Source organism: Ananas comosus, linkage group 2, assembly GCF_001540865.1.
Source record: "Ananas comosus cultivar F153 linkage group 2, ASM154086v1, whole genome shotgun sequence".
NCBI lineage: Eukaryota > Viridiplantae > Streptophyta > Magnoliopsida > Poales > Bromeliaceae > Ananas > Ananas comosus.
The window spans coordinates 7333530-7347496 of record NC_033622.1 but is presented as its reverse complement, the minus strand read 5'-3'; the positions used below and the strand labels follow the sequence as shown (position 1 = coordinate 7347496).

Genomic DNA, 13967 nt, shown 5'->3' with positions numbered 1-13967 from the left:
CGCTTGCTCACACTGATGCACAGGACAAAAGAATGAAGCGGACTAAAAGTAAAGTTATTACCCATGAGTACAGGACAGCAAGGTTGCACATTGTATCAACCACAAGGAAATTAAGTGGAAAAGGAAAGGAATAACAGAAGGAAGAATGACAATGCCAATGTTGATGTCAAGAAAACATCTCAATTCAACTCAAGTCGGCTCACCTAAATTGGTAAATCCCATGCAAAGAAGCACCAGTTATATGAATCCTCACAAGTGAAGAGAAACCTCTCTCCACTGGATCCTACTTTTAGTTATCACTTTTCTGAACTCTATAGCAACTAAATCAAAGCTCAGACCATATAACGAGTGGTCACGCATTGCTTGTTTCACATCAATTATTTGAATCACCTCATTTTCCACTGTATATCAGCATTTCGTCGCATCATTTTAGAGTTTAAAAGACTTCTTTAGTGTATATATTCTTGCTTATGTGGTTCTCGCACCAAAAGAACCTATTTCACACCTATCGAAAGAATCAAAAATGTAATCATTGTAATGTTGGACAATATTGAGTTTTGAGTAATCTGGTAAGGTCGACCTGTCGGGTGTTTAGCTAACCAGTCGACTTTGCAGAACTAGTCAACCATAGAGCAGGCTATGTATGTGCTAAGATGATCGTGGTAATAAGGTGGTCATAACAAATCATAACCCCATCCTACATTAAAATGTAACAGCGGCTATCAAGGTAGAAAGCAGAGTGATTGAGACCCACCATGAAATTTCATCAAGTCAACTTTTCCACTCTATATGTGATGTCATTTTAGTATTTTACACAGATAGTGTTCATTTAATGGTATTGCTGTTGTCCTTATCCCTGACTATTCCCTGTTGTCATAATTTCTTTATGGAACAGGGACTCAAATGAATAATGAAAAGATGAAGAAACAATACACAAAAGACAAAATCTGAAGCAAGATAAAACCAACCTCACAATAAAAACATGCTGCTTCAATGTACCAAGAAATTCACGGACCCCTCCACTATAGAAATAAAAAGGAGGATATGCAAGCCCTGCGTATATTACCTAATAAATCAGATATACAAGTTCTCCACAATTGTATAAAACTTGCAAGAGATCAAAATGTAAATTGTGTAGGGTAAAATACAAATATCATACTTCCATCAAATAGTCTGCATGTTTTAGAACTAAATTCTCAAAAGGATTTTGTACATCTTATGCATACAAAAGAATGCAAAAGGAGAATCCTCAGCATCCTAACATCAACAATAGATGCACGGAAGTCTGATGTTTCTTATAAAGCAACATAAAAATGTAAGGTTAAACAATAATAATCGGGTATGTTGTTTGCCATGTCTTTCAGATGTCAAGATTGCACCTAGGCGGCCACAGAGATAGCCTTTCTAACAAGAAGTTGCACTTAATAAATCCATACAGATGCTCTATCTCTAAAATAGTGGCTCATTATTATAGAATATATCTGAGATGACTCCAAATAAAAGGTTCTTCCTTCAAGCATACTGCATGACAATACATTTACTAACAATTGGTGGCCATATGTGAATCTTATTAAAGAAGAATCTCTTGCACATCAAAAGGACAACCATTGCAGCATGTCTACAACGATGCAAAGCCAAAGGTAGCATTTAGAAAGGTAGCCTACAACTCTAGACAATGCTCTATTCCATCATTTGAAACTAAAGCAAGCCTTCTGAAGCTGGAGATCCAGACAAAAGACCAGCAGAGACTAGGTTATACCTTAAAGCACCCAAATCCTAGTAATCTTTTCACTTCTTAAGCTGCAGAGAAGTCATGAGAACCTTCTCTCAGAGTTTTCGTCATTGCTGAACAAATTTTTATTTTTAGTTTTAGATGGAGATTAAAAGATAGGTTCGTTTCACTAATTTCAGTGCTTAGTGCATCTGTTTCGATAGTTTCAGCAATTTCTGATAAAAAGGAAAAGAAGAATCCGAAATCCAAAAATAACTGTAAGCACACATAAAAGTTTAAGAAGAGAAATCAAGTTGATGAGAAGCAAATTGAATGCCAAAACTGCAATCATCACGGGATTGATTTCATATCTAATTTTTCTATGATTACGAATTCTATGTTATTCAAAACAAAATTAAAACATTCATCTCAAAATAGCTCAAGTGCTGAGGTAATTCAATGAGTTGCCTCCCATCCCCAGAACTACTCCAAGACTGGGATTAAGGCAAGGATTTAAGTGCCGTGGCACGGGGCGGTACCGAAAACTTGCAGGTACAGTACAGCACGTTGCGTGCCGGACCGTGCCGATACGTGCCGGTAAAAAAAATACATGTGTGCCGACACATAATGATATGAAATATTTATTTTCTTTAGCAACAAAATTTTCTAGTTGCTTATTATCTATTTTATCAAATCTTTTGAACTTTATTGAGGAAATTACTTACTAACTTCTTGCTGATTTCTTTTCTAGTTGCTTATTATGTCTTTTAGCAAATCTTTTGAACTTTATTGAGGAAATTACTTACTAATTTAAAAAAAGTGGGTTTTAAGTAATGTCATCGGCAGGGGGGCTATATCGTGTCGGTATCTTGTTGGCACGATACGATACGGTACGGTAGTTATGGCCCAGACCGATAGGCACTTAAATCCTTAGGTTGGGGTCTTTGAAATGTAAGGAAGCCAACAGACTGTTTCACACAAAATAAAGAAGGGGGGATTGTTCAAAGATTTGAGAGTGCAAGAAGGTTAGAGATCTCATTTTCAATTTAATTTCAATAGAGATATCTAGAGTTTTAGCTTCGACAATTTTGGCAAGTCCCAATCATTTCAAAATTTTAATAGGTATGGTGAATTAAATAATCTTACAATTTAATTTCTCAACAATATTCTGCTATACTAAAATGATTTCGGGCTTCTAATTAAATTTCTAGGAAAAATTAGTTTTTTTGAGTGTTTTAATATCTCTAATGGATATAAAAATATTTTGCGTATTGTATCTTACACAATTTAGTAAGAATAAAGTCAGAAACATCTTAAAAACTAAGAAAAGACATTTATATACATTTCGAAAGTATATGCATGAAACCAAAACCAAAGTGAAAATTGGATAAAAATTTATAGGAAAGCTTTCACTAGATAAAATAATAAAAGTAATAATAGGAAATCTTCTTACTTGATTTTTCACTAAAAGATGGTCTCATTATGCAATGAAACAAACTAATTGCTCCAAATGACAGTAGATTTACAAGATCTTTATATTTTAAAGTATTAAAAAACTTTTGTAAATATTATACATCAAAGAAACTCAAAAGGACTCGAAAAAATGCAAAAAAAAAAAAAACAAGAAAAAAATTATTACGTCAATATGGTCTCACATAACCACATACCACATACAGACACTGCCTTCGCACAGTACGACATAGGCGGCACAGGCAATCAGTGGTTCTGTGCAAAGATTTAAGTGTCCATCAGCACGGGCTGTATCTACTGTGACCAAGGATTTAAGTGTCGTGGCACGAGGTCGTGTCAGAAACTTGCCAACACTGTACGGCACGATGCGTGCCGGGCCGTGCCGATGCGTGCCAGTCACAAAAAATATGTGTGCCGACACGTAATGGAATGAAATATTTATTTTTTTAGCAACAAAATATGCCAATTATTTATTATGTATTTTTATCAATTCTTTTGAACTGCATTAAGAAAATTACTTACTAATTTTAATAATAGAGGGTTTTGAGTTGTGCCATCGGCACGGGGGCTGTATCGTGCCGATATCTTGCTAGCACGATCGGCACGGTGGAATGGATACGGCCCGTGCCGATAGGCACTTTAATCCTTGACGTTGTATGGTGCCAATAAGATATAGGCACGATACAGTCACCGTGCCGATGGCACTTCCTCTATTCTTTAAATTAGTACGTAATTTTCTCAAGGAAGTTCAAAAGATTTGATAAAGATGAATAATAAACTGTTAGAATATTTTATTGCTAAAGAAAATAAATATTTCATGCCATTATGTGTGGGCATACATGTATTTTTTGTGACCTACAGGCATCGGCACAGCCCAGCACGCACCGTGCTGTACTGTGTCAGCAAGTTTCCGGCACGACCCCGTGCCATGGCACTTAAATCCATGCTTCATTGCAGCTGCATTCCAAGTGGAAATGACCCTTGAGACTGATCAAGTCGTGTGTTATTCCGTTGCCGAAAACGGCAACTACTGAACTTATCGGGGCGAAAACTCCGTCGTTTTGACACACTGGTTGTACACTTAGACTCTAAAACCCCTGGGATGTGTTTCGAAGGGTCCTTGCTGGTTGAAACTAGTAGCGTGAATGTTCTTATCTTCTGCCGGTTCATACGCCAAAATTGACATATGCCAGAACCCGCTACGGCCTAGTTTGGGGCTACGGCCTCTATTAGTGTGCACCTCGTATCCCGCTGTCTCAACACCTAAATTAGTGTGTTTTGGGATAGTGAGTGGTCACAGTGGGTTAGGTACCGATTTGGGCAAGGTTCGAAAATCGGTTAAATCTTGATTCATATTATTGGCGACTTAGTGTCACGAGTTGTTGTCCGCTTAATGTTTGCGAGCCGTTTGGACTCTTGTAGAGTCAGCTCATGGGTTTGTCTAGTTCCAAAACTCGTATTGCAAAACCAATGTTCTCAGTATGTTGTAGTGCACATCTGTGCAGTATATGTGTGTCACTTGGTATTGTTGACACATAGTGGCTTATATCGACATTCGATAATTATGTCAAGATTCACGTGACACCTAGAGGCACTGGAGGAGTCGGGTACTCAGGTATATCAGGTATACAGGTGGGTGCTTCGATCCGAAATCGGTAAATTGATGCTTACTCGGTTATCTTTCTTTATGATTCTATACCTTTTTATTGTTGAGTTATCATTCGCACCACTTCTATATATGGTCATTAGTTGCTCTACTTTCGGTTATTGCATGTTTGGTTTATTCTCGAGTTGTAGAGCAGTTCGTTATTTGATTGCATAATTATATGACAATTATTTGACCTTTATTACCCGCGTGACATTGTTGTGACCTTATCTCTCGGCAATTTACAATTGGTTTGGCTATTGAGCGTACATCACCTATCGCCACAACTTATGGAGTATTTCACGTACACTAGCGGTTTGGCCCCCGCAACGGTGTTCTTTTTCAAAAAAGTGGTCATGTTCCGATCTGTGAGTCCTATACGGTATCTTTGCAGTTGGGGCTTTGCTTGAGATCTTTAAACCAACACGACAGTACTCGAATTCGGTTTGGATATTGGACTATTCGTGTTGTTGATCCATACAAATAGTTGATTATCTTTGTTACGTAGCAGTACTATTTCAATTATTAAGTTGCATGCTCCTTTTCCTGGTTTACTTTTCGCTACTGTATAACCAATGCATATTTCTACCTATCATATTTACCTTATCGTTCTCTTTGTTGACCAGTGAGTACAGCTTGTCTTCAGCGACTTGCAGTACTAACTGAAAAACATGTGTACATATTTCTCACCCTCTGTTATCCACATGTGATACTAGTGGTGAGGTTCAAGATGATGCATGAGGACACTAGTTAGGTGTGACCCCATGCGCTAGCACGCTAAGTCTTTGGGTCATACCTTGTGATTCTAGACTTCTACTTTCGGTACTTAGTATTACTGCATTTTTTAGATAGTTGTGGATTGTATTACTTGGTTTTTCATATAGTTTCACTACATAGTTTCGATTGTCAGTATTAGTATCTCGTTACTTGTCAGTATGCTTTAGTCTCGTTATTGTGTTTTAATATTATTTTTCGAAGATTGGAGGTGATCAGTTGTACGCGGAAATTGGAGGATCTAGAAATTGATTATTTTTCAGTTATGTCGTTGTCATTTTGTTAGTCTTTGTTTTGATTGTTGTTGTTGTTGTGGTTGATGGGATGGTTGATTGTTGTAAATCTATGCCCCTACGCCATACATTCAGGACAAAATTGTCCGTTTTGGACAGGGAAGACTCTGTCCATGTGGCAGATTTGATGCACATTCAGGTCAGGCTTTTGGTTTCAACAAAAAAGTATGTTTTCTATTGTTTTCATCACAAAAAGTTTTTACAAAAGAGCCCCGCAGCGTAACATTAAATAGCATTTGTTTTGCCTCGTTGGACTAACTTAGGCATTGTTAGGTTCACCTATATTATACGTGATATATCTTGACAAATAAATACAAAGTACCTCGTGTTATTGTGCCTACTTGTGTGCTTTTAATTACCTCATCACCTCAACACCTCAATTTGCAAAATGTTGCCGCAGAAAAATATTGGCTATGTCATCACACCTGCTGACATATGAGCACTAACAGTTTTTGCTTTTGAGAGAACATAACCCATGATACCATTGGAGTGAAACACATACCTCGTAATTTACAATAATGACTACAAAATGAAGGAAATGAAACCAGACAAAATATTAAACCCCACAACTTCACGTATAGAACAATTGCCTAGCAAGAGTATGTTAGTATCGGCCGCTCCTAACGACCGCTCCAATAGCTAATGTTAGAATTATGGCTCAAGGAATTCTCCCTCCAAGGGACAGAGAGACCTCTTCTAACTTAACCTAAGCTAAAAACCTATTTAAAAAACCTCTTCTTTATAAATTAGATTAACTATTGAAGGAAAAAAAGAAGAGGCCTCTTATATATAGGCTTAGAATCCATATAATAATCCTAATATGATAAGAAAACCAAATAAGAAAAGAATAAATTAACCACATTCCTAAACTAGTAGATATTTTATTTGAGATATTTCAAATAAAATATTGTTCCTGACCTAATAAGTAAAATAAGGAAAAACTTCATATCCGGGTCGGTTCAAGGTGTGTAGTGATAGTACAAAGTATAGTTGAATATTTTAGTCCATTATGCAATTTTAGCTAAATTAAAGACAAAATACTAGCATCATCACAATGTCATCCAGTGAACAAAATTAGTAGAACCACCTTCATTCATAGAAAAAAAAACTTTTGAGAAGAAATGTAAGCTAAACTATGTTCAAAGAATTTCCTATTATATGCTATCACAAAAGGAAGCAGTAGATGCCATGAGTTAATAAATTCAAAAATATTGCCCTTCAAAGAGAACACATTATCACTTTTACTTCACCTGATGAAAGAACAACAATTATGTATTGCCAGCCAAGTGTCGGCGTGTGCCTACGGATGGAACGAACCTCGCCTAGAGGCAGGGCCTTTATGGTGTATAGATATCTATCTGCATAGAATCAGGGCAAAAAATAAGGAGCTTTTCTCTCCACTGTTCAAGAAACCTTATACATTTATGAAAGTGCTCGACATACCTTTTTCTATTGGCACTAAATCTGAGTGTCGTCCCACAGAATCAGCTCCATCTATACTTGGTTTGTAGGGTATCCAACTCTGCCAGTGCATATCAGGTGAAAACGCGTTCTATAATATTTGCTAAATAAATTATTTACCATTTAAGAAATATGAATACCTTGATAACAAATACACCGAGTAAATAGGAATTTCTATATAGGATATAACTAATCCAAGACTAGTGAAGTCAAAGCAAAACCGAAAACAAATGAAGCCATAAAGGAAACAGCTACAAAATCATTGCACTTTGCAATCCCTCCATAAAGCATATTTCCACTAAAAGCCATATCACTAAACTTTAGAATTTCATCATAAGTAAATATAATGGGGAACTAGCTCCTTTTCTGACTTATACTCGACATCATAAGTAGATATGATGGGGAACTGGCTCCTTTTCCGACCAATGCTAGAAGCCTGACTTGAATTTGAGTCTGATTCAAATTGGCTAGATTGATTTTGGAAATTTTATTAGATTAGGATTTTTATTTGAAAGTTTTAGTTATTTTGAAGTTTTTATTAGAATTCTATTCCTTTTTAGAACTCTGTTTTGAACTCTACTATGAGAATTTGTTTAATTTTCTTTTTAACCTATATTCTAAAAATAAACATCAAAACTCTATTGTAAGGGATGCTTTGGTTAATGAGAATTGAGCTATTAGAATTCCTCGTAAATTTTCCTTGCCTTCGCAAAAGCATCGATCAAACTGAGTCCAGCTCGAAAGCAAGTCCCATGAATTATCTTTTTCTTTTTCTTTTATCTTCTATTTTATTTTATCTTAGCCATTGGATCCATTACAAGTAAAAGAGAGCCGTTGAGATCGATTTATCCGTGCGGGACCCACCAGTGGGATCTCTCAACAATCAGGACGTATAGGAGAAGCTGTACGTGAGGCGCATTCCCTTACGATCTGTCGTCGCCGCAACAACGGACTGATCGAGATTGCGATCCAAGCCTACTACGTGGAAAGGAGTCGACATCGAATTCTTCGATTTCTCTTTCTTTCTACGGATAATTCTAAACCTTAATTTCCTATTATTCTCATTCTTTTTCCATCCCTTTCTAAGCCCTAACCCTAACTCTCTTTTCAAAACTCGAAGTTGTGATCTTTCCTTAACCAATCTCTATTTAAGTTTTCGAATAACCGGATTTGTCGTTTATTTCCTTTTTAGTGTGATTTCTAAGAATCGCCCCATCTATATTTTAAGCAATTCTCAAAACCCCTAAACTCCCTAACCGTCCTGCATCAGATTTGGTATCGGAGCCTAGGTTTTATCATGACGACCCAATTCAGAACCAAGTTTAGGGATAAATCCATAGACGACCCAAATACCCTATTACTAAACCAACTTTTAGAGAAAATAAGCAAACTTGAAACACTTCATACTGACTTTCAAAATCTAGCTACCAAAGTGCACGGCCTTAAAACTCGAACAACTACTTTAGAAAATCCACAAGCTAGAGATCGAGTCCAAAACGGGGATAATATTGTACATAGAACACCACAAATCTGTGAAGGACTAGGGCACATACACCACTAAATAAAGAAACCTACAACCGTGAGCCAAACCAAATTGTAGGACTTGTTCCACATGCACACAGGAGACCACCACTACATGCCTAAGGTCAAATAGGTAGAAATCGACATAATATAGACAACACCGTAGACATAACCTGTAGGGTGCATTTTGTTCGCACTACGAAAGATTACTAGCAATAAAAAGATGTCCGAGAATCTTATTCCTATTCATCCTATTACTAAGAATGTGGCATTCCTGTGTTTGGTTCGCACGGTTATATTATTTAGTCATATTATTTAAGTTTACAAAAAATATACAATTAATTTATTTATTTTTTTAATTAATTTTAGNTCCGAGAATCTTATTCCTATTCATCCTATTACTAAGAATGTGGCATTCCTGTGTTTGGTTCGCACGGTTATATTATTTAGTCATATTATTTAAGTTTACAAAAAATATACAATTAATTTATTTATTTTTTTAATTAATTTTAGATAATGCCACCAAAAATTTCAACATCTTTTTAGAAAAAGGGAGAGAGAGAACATAGGTTAGAGAGAGAGAGAGCATAATTAAAGAAATAGGAAGAGATAAAGTCGAGATTAGAGGGAGTGAGAGAGTTGAGATTTTAGAAAAAGAGGGGGAGAGAGAGCTTAGTTTAGAGAGAGAAAAAGAGTTGAAGTTTAGAGAGAAAAAAATAAGTTTAGAGAGAGATATGAGGTTAGAGTGTAAAGAAAAATAATACCAACTAGCCGGCGGGTAGGGAGAAAGAAAGATATTAGACATATTATGATTACCCCAATCCATTAATATGAGGATACCCACCCTCCCTCAAGGGAATGAGATTAGTACTTTGGGATGAATCTCATTCCCAAGTAAATCTAATATTACCAACTAGATTACTTAATGTGTTTAGCCAAACACCGTCATATTTTTTTATTCCTATTGGATTACTAGGAACCTTAAAAACATAGCGCGAACCAAACGCACCCGTAAGGTTAAGATAGATGCCCCTTCCTTTAATGGAAAACTTGATCCAAAAACCTTCACTGATTGGTTAGTTGAAATGGAGCAGTACTTCAATTGGTATGACATGTTTGATAACCATCGTGTTAGGTTTGCTAAGATGAAGTTGACCGGCGCTGCCAGGCACGTATTAGATTGTTGTTAAGAGAGAACTTGAGTGCCTGAGGTAAAAACTTATTACATTGTGGGCAGAGATGAAAGTTAAGCTTATGAAGAAATACCCACCGCCAACCTATAGCAACGCCTTTATAAGCAATTGTTTTCGTTACACCAAGGGTAACTTTTTTGTGTCCGAATGCTTTGCTCGTTCGATGAATTGAAACTTTAGTGTGATGTTCAAGAGGATGAGATGATGGACCTTACAAGATTTTGGCAAGGGTTACGTGAGAAATTACCATGAGAAATTACACCCTATAGGGCCACTAGTGTTGAACAAGCCTCCAACTTGCACTAAAATATGAGATATACCTTAAGGCACCACCTAAGAAGTTTCCTTCCCAAACCGGGGGACCAAATTTTAGAAAATGGTCCGACAAGAATCCTAGGGCCGATAACACGAACCTGAACATTTCCTAGTTTACTAATGCATCAAACCGCCATGATGATAAAGGTAAGTCAGAATCTAGCTAACGTCCAAAGTCTAATCAAACATCCAGTAGGTGCTTCAACTATCATAAGATAGGTCAAACTCCTATGAGTGTCCAAAGAGAAATATAGTTTTTCAACCCAACGAGGAAGATATAGAGGAGGTTGAACATGCTGTAGATGAGATGCTAATGACGAGGAAGATTTAGAGCAGACATATAACAAGAACGACAATGCCTTTTTATAGGTTATGCGATGTGTCCTAGCTACACCCAAGCCCGATGATGATTGGAGACGCACAACAATTTTCCATATCCAAAATGTGAGGATAAAAATTGCAAAGTTATTATTGATGAAGAGAATTGCATGAATGTAGTCTCCAAATCAGCCATCGAAAGAATGAACTTGAAATTTGAACCTCGCCATACTCCTTATAAAGTAGCTTGGGTACACAAAACCTTGATGTCGTTTACCCAAGGATGCTTAGTTCCACTTCACTTTGCCACATATGAGGACCAAATTTGGTGTGACGTTCTCCCTATAGATGTTGCACAAGTCCTATTAGGCAGACCTTGAATTTACGATATGAAAGTTACTCACTATGGGCCGTCGGCCCAACACTTATTACTTCTTTCACAAAGGGAAAAAGGTCCTCCTAAATCCTAGCAAGCCGGCCTCCCTTACAACCTCAAAGAACTCATCACGAACGACTAAAAGAACCCTAGCATCGAGTTCACCTAGTGCACCTAAAGTCGAAACCACCAAACCTCTCCACATTTTGAATAAGAAAAATTTTTTAGAGAGGTAGGGACAGGAGTTGTGTATGCGCTAGTCATGAAAGAAATTTCCGAGAACCTTGACACACGTGAGACACCCTCAATCCTTAGAGACCGTAGTATGGACTTTGTTTTAGGTTTACCGGAGACCATTAGGAAGCAAGATTCAATTATGGTTGTAGTCAATGATTTTATAAAATGGTACATTTTATACCCTATAGAAAAATATCCGATGCCAGATTGCCCGTTTGTTCTTTACTGAGATTGTTAGATTACATGGAGTACCCAAAACAATAGTTACAAATAAAGACATCCAATTTTTAGTTATATTTGGAGAACTCTTTGGAAATAATGAAAACGAAACTCCAATTTCCGTATGCGCATCACCTCCAAACAGACGGACAAATGAAAGTTGTCAATCGAAGTTTAGTCGGTTTATTAAGGTGCTTAGCTGGCAAAAATACTAGTAATTAGGAAACTATTCTTCCTATGGCTGAATTTGCATATAATAGTTCCGTTAACCGAACAACCGGTATGAGTCCTTTTGAAATTGTTACTGGATACAACCCACGAAAACCTATTGATTTAGCACTTTACCTACAGGTTACCAAAGCAGTTAACATGTAGACTCTTTAGCTCAACATATATGAGAATTGCATAATGAAATTTAGAGATAAATAATTCTTAGTAATAAAACTTACAAGAAATCTGGTGATGAACACCGGAGAAACAAAGAATATAAAAGAAATATGGTTATGGTGAGAATTAGACCTGAGAGGCTTCCAAAAGGAGCCGTTAAGGAATCGCATGCACGACGAATGGGTTCGTCTGAAGTTCAACGAATGCGTTCGTCTAAAATTCTAAAGAAAATTAGTTCTAATGCCTATTCGTTGGAATTGCGACCCGACATAAGGATTAGTTCCACTTTCAATATTGAAGGCCTAACACCCTACCATGAAGATATACATGACTCAATTTTTCTTCATTTGATAGTTTTATTCCACCTTCACCTTGTCTTTCTAGCCCTTCTTTTCAGAAAAAGAAAGATGCAATCAAATAGATACTCGATAACCGTATAATGTCCACGCGAGATGGAGGGAATCACACATTTTATTTAAGTTTTCGAATTTTCGAATTTATCGTTTATTTCTTTTTAGTTTAATTTCAAAGAATTGCCCGATCCATATTTTAAGCAATTCTCGAAAAACCCAAAACTCTCTAAACCGTCATACATCGAGGTATTAACAACCTCCAATACAAATCACAAACAGAAAGAATAGATGTAAGCATTTCGCATAAGAAAATGGAGAGACGAGTGGAGAAGGGAGGGGGTGTTTCACCATAAACAAGGAAGAGTCTTGCTTGATAAGACGCAATCGGCCTCTGATCCTCTCCGCAGCATACTGAGACGGGTGGATCGTCACATTGTCCTTCGAGTAGACGACCTCCGATCCACCGGGCTCACTGACTCCACTTTTAGCTGAATCACATCGCACAACGCTCCCAATTGCCTTCACATAAAGAACAACTCAATAAATAAATTAACCGCTCCAATGATCTTCTTGTCGATTCATAGGGATCAAGAACACCAATTAAACAATCTCCACATTGCGATCCGATAAATTTAAAAAACAAAAAGCAAAAAACAGAGAAAGATCCAACCCAAATCAACGACTACGCCAATTCCAACAGCAAGTAACAAGTAACAAGAAATGAATCAACAACCGCACCAAATTGAAACATACTAAAAAGAACAAAATTCTTGTTGATTTGGTCGACTAATCAACTGAGAACAAACTGGAGGATCGCGCCAATGAATTGACACCCGTAAAGAATCGATTGGGGGGAGGGGGTTCGGATTAGGGTTACCTGTTGTTGGGAAGCGGCGTAGTCGGAATCGTCGGAGAGGTCGTGTTGATCCGCCTCTTGCATGGCGTCGTTGATAGGGGGAACAGAAAACGGGTTTAGGAAGGAGGACGAATCCGAGAGTGAAAAGGTGAGCGGAAATGGGTATGGGAGTCGGAGAAAGTGGGGATGGTTGTGGCTTTCTTCGCCCCGTATGTAGTTTCTAGTAGGAGCGTGTGCGGTGTGCCTTAGGGCGGAAGGAAGGACACGCAGGGGCAAACTCGGCGACGAGTCGCCAACTCGGAACCGAGGGTGTGTGTTTGGTTGGCCCAATTTTCACCCTTTTTATTTTAGGAATTGAAATCGGAATCAACGAATTTTTTTTTGTTTCATTGTGTTTAGCATGCAAAATTTTTATTTTGATTTTAATTTTCGGATGAATAAGAATTCTTCAATTATTCTTTTTAATCCGGTCTACGAGACCGGATTGAAAATTGAATCCCAGCGAAATGAATTTGTTCAGATTAAATTTAATTTTTTCAGCTTATTTTTTAATTAAAATATAAGTTTAAGTTTAAAAATTATATTTATATAAATTTTAATTTTAAGTTAAACTTAAATTAAAAAATTAAAATTCAATCAAATATTTCGAATCTAATTTATAAATTTGAATTTAAATTTAAATTTAATTAAAATCTAAAGTTTTATTCAAATTTTATTTAAAATTTAAATTAAATTTGTTGATTCAAATTAAAATTTAAATTATAATTTTAAGTTTGAATTTGAATAAATTGAAATTTAGTTTTATATTTTAAATTATCCATTTAATTTTAATTTTTAA

At 36.6% G+C, this 13967-nt stretch overlaps 1 protein-coding gene across 1 annotated transcript in view; it reads right to left on the bottom strand.

Annotated features, from left to right (window-relative positions):
• Positions 1 to 13415, bottom strand: part of LOC109704081 (TBC1 domain family member 17) — a 42328-nt gene extending 28913 nt beyond the window's left edge. Inside the window, exons 1-5 of the mRNA XM_020224815.1 lie at positions 13151 to 13415; positions 12622 to 12792; positions 7337 to 7415; positions 7144 to 7251; positions 969 to 1053 (exon numbers count right to left, since the gene is read on the bottom strand). Of these exons, the coding sequence (XP_020080404.1) occupies positions 969 to 1053; positions 7144 to 7251; positions 7337 to 7415; positions 12622 to 12792; positions 13151 to 13213 (506 nt within the window). The 5' untranslated portion in view covers positions 13214 to 13415. The remainder of the gene's footprint in view (positions 1 to 968; positions 1054 to 7143; positions 7252 to 7336; positions 7416 to 12621; positions 12793 to 13150) is intronic.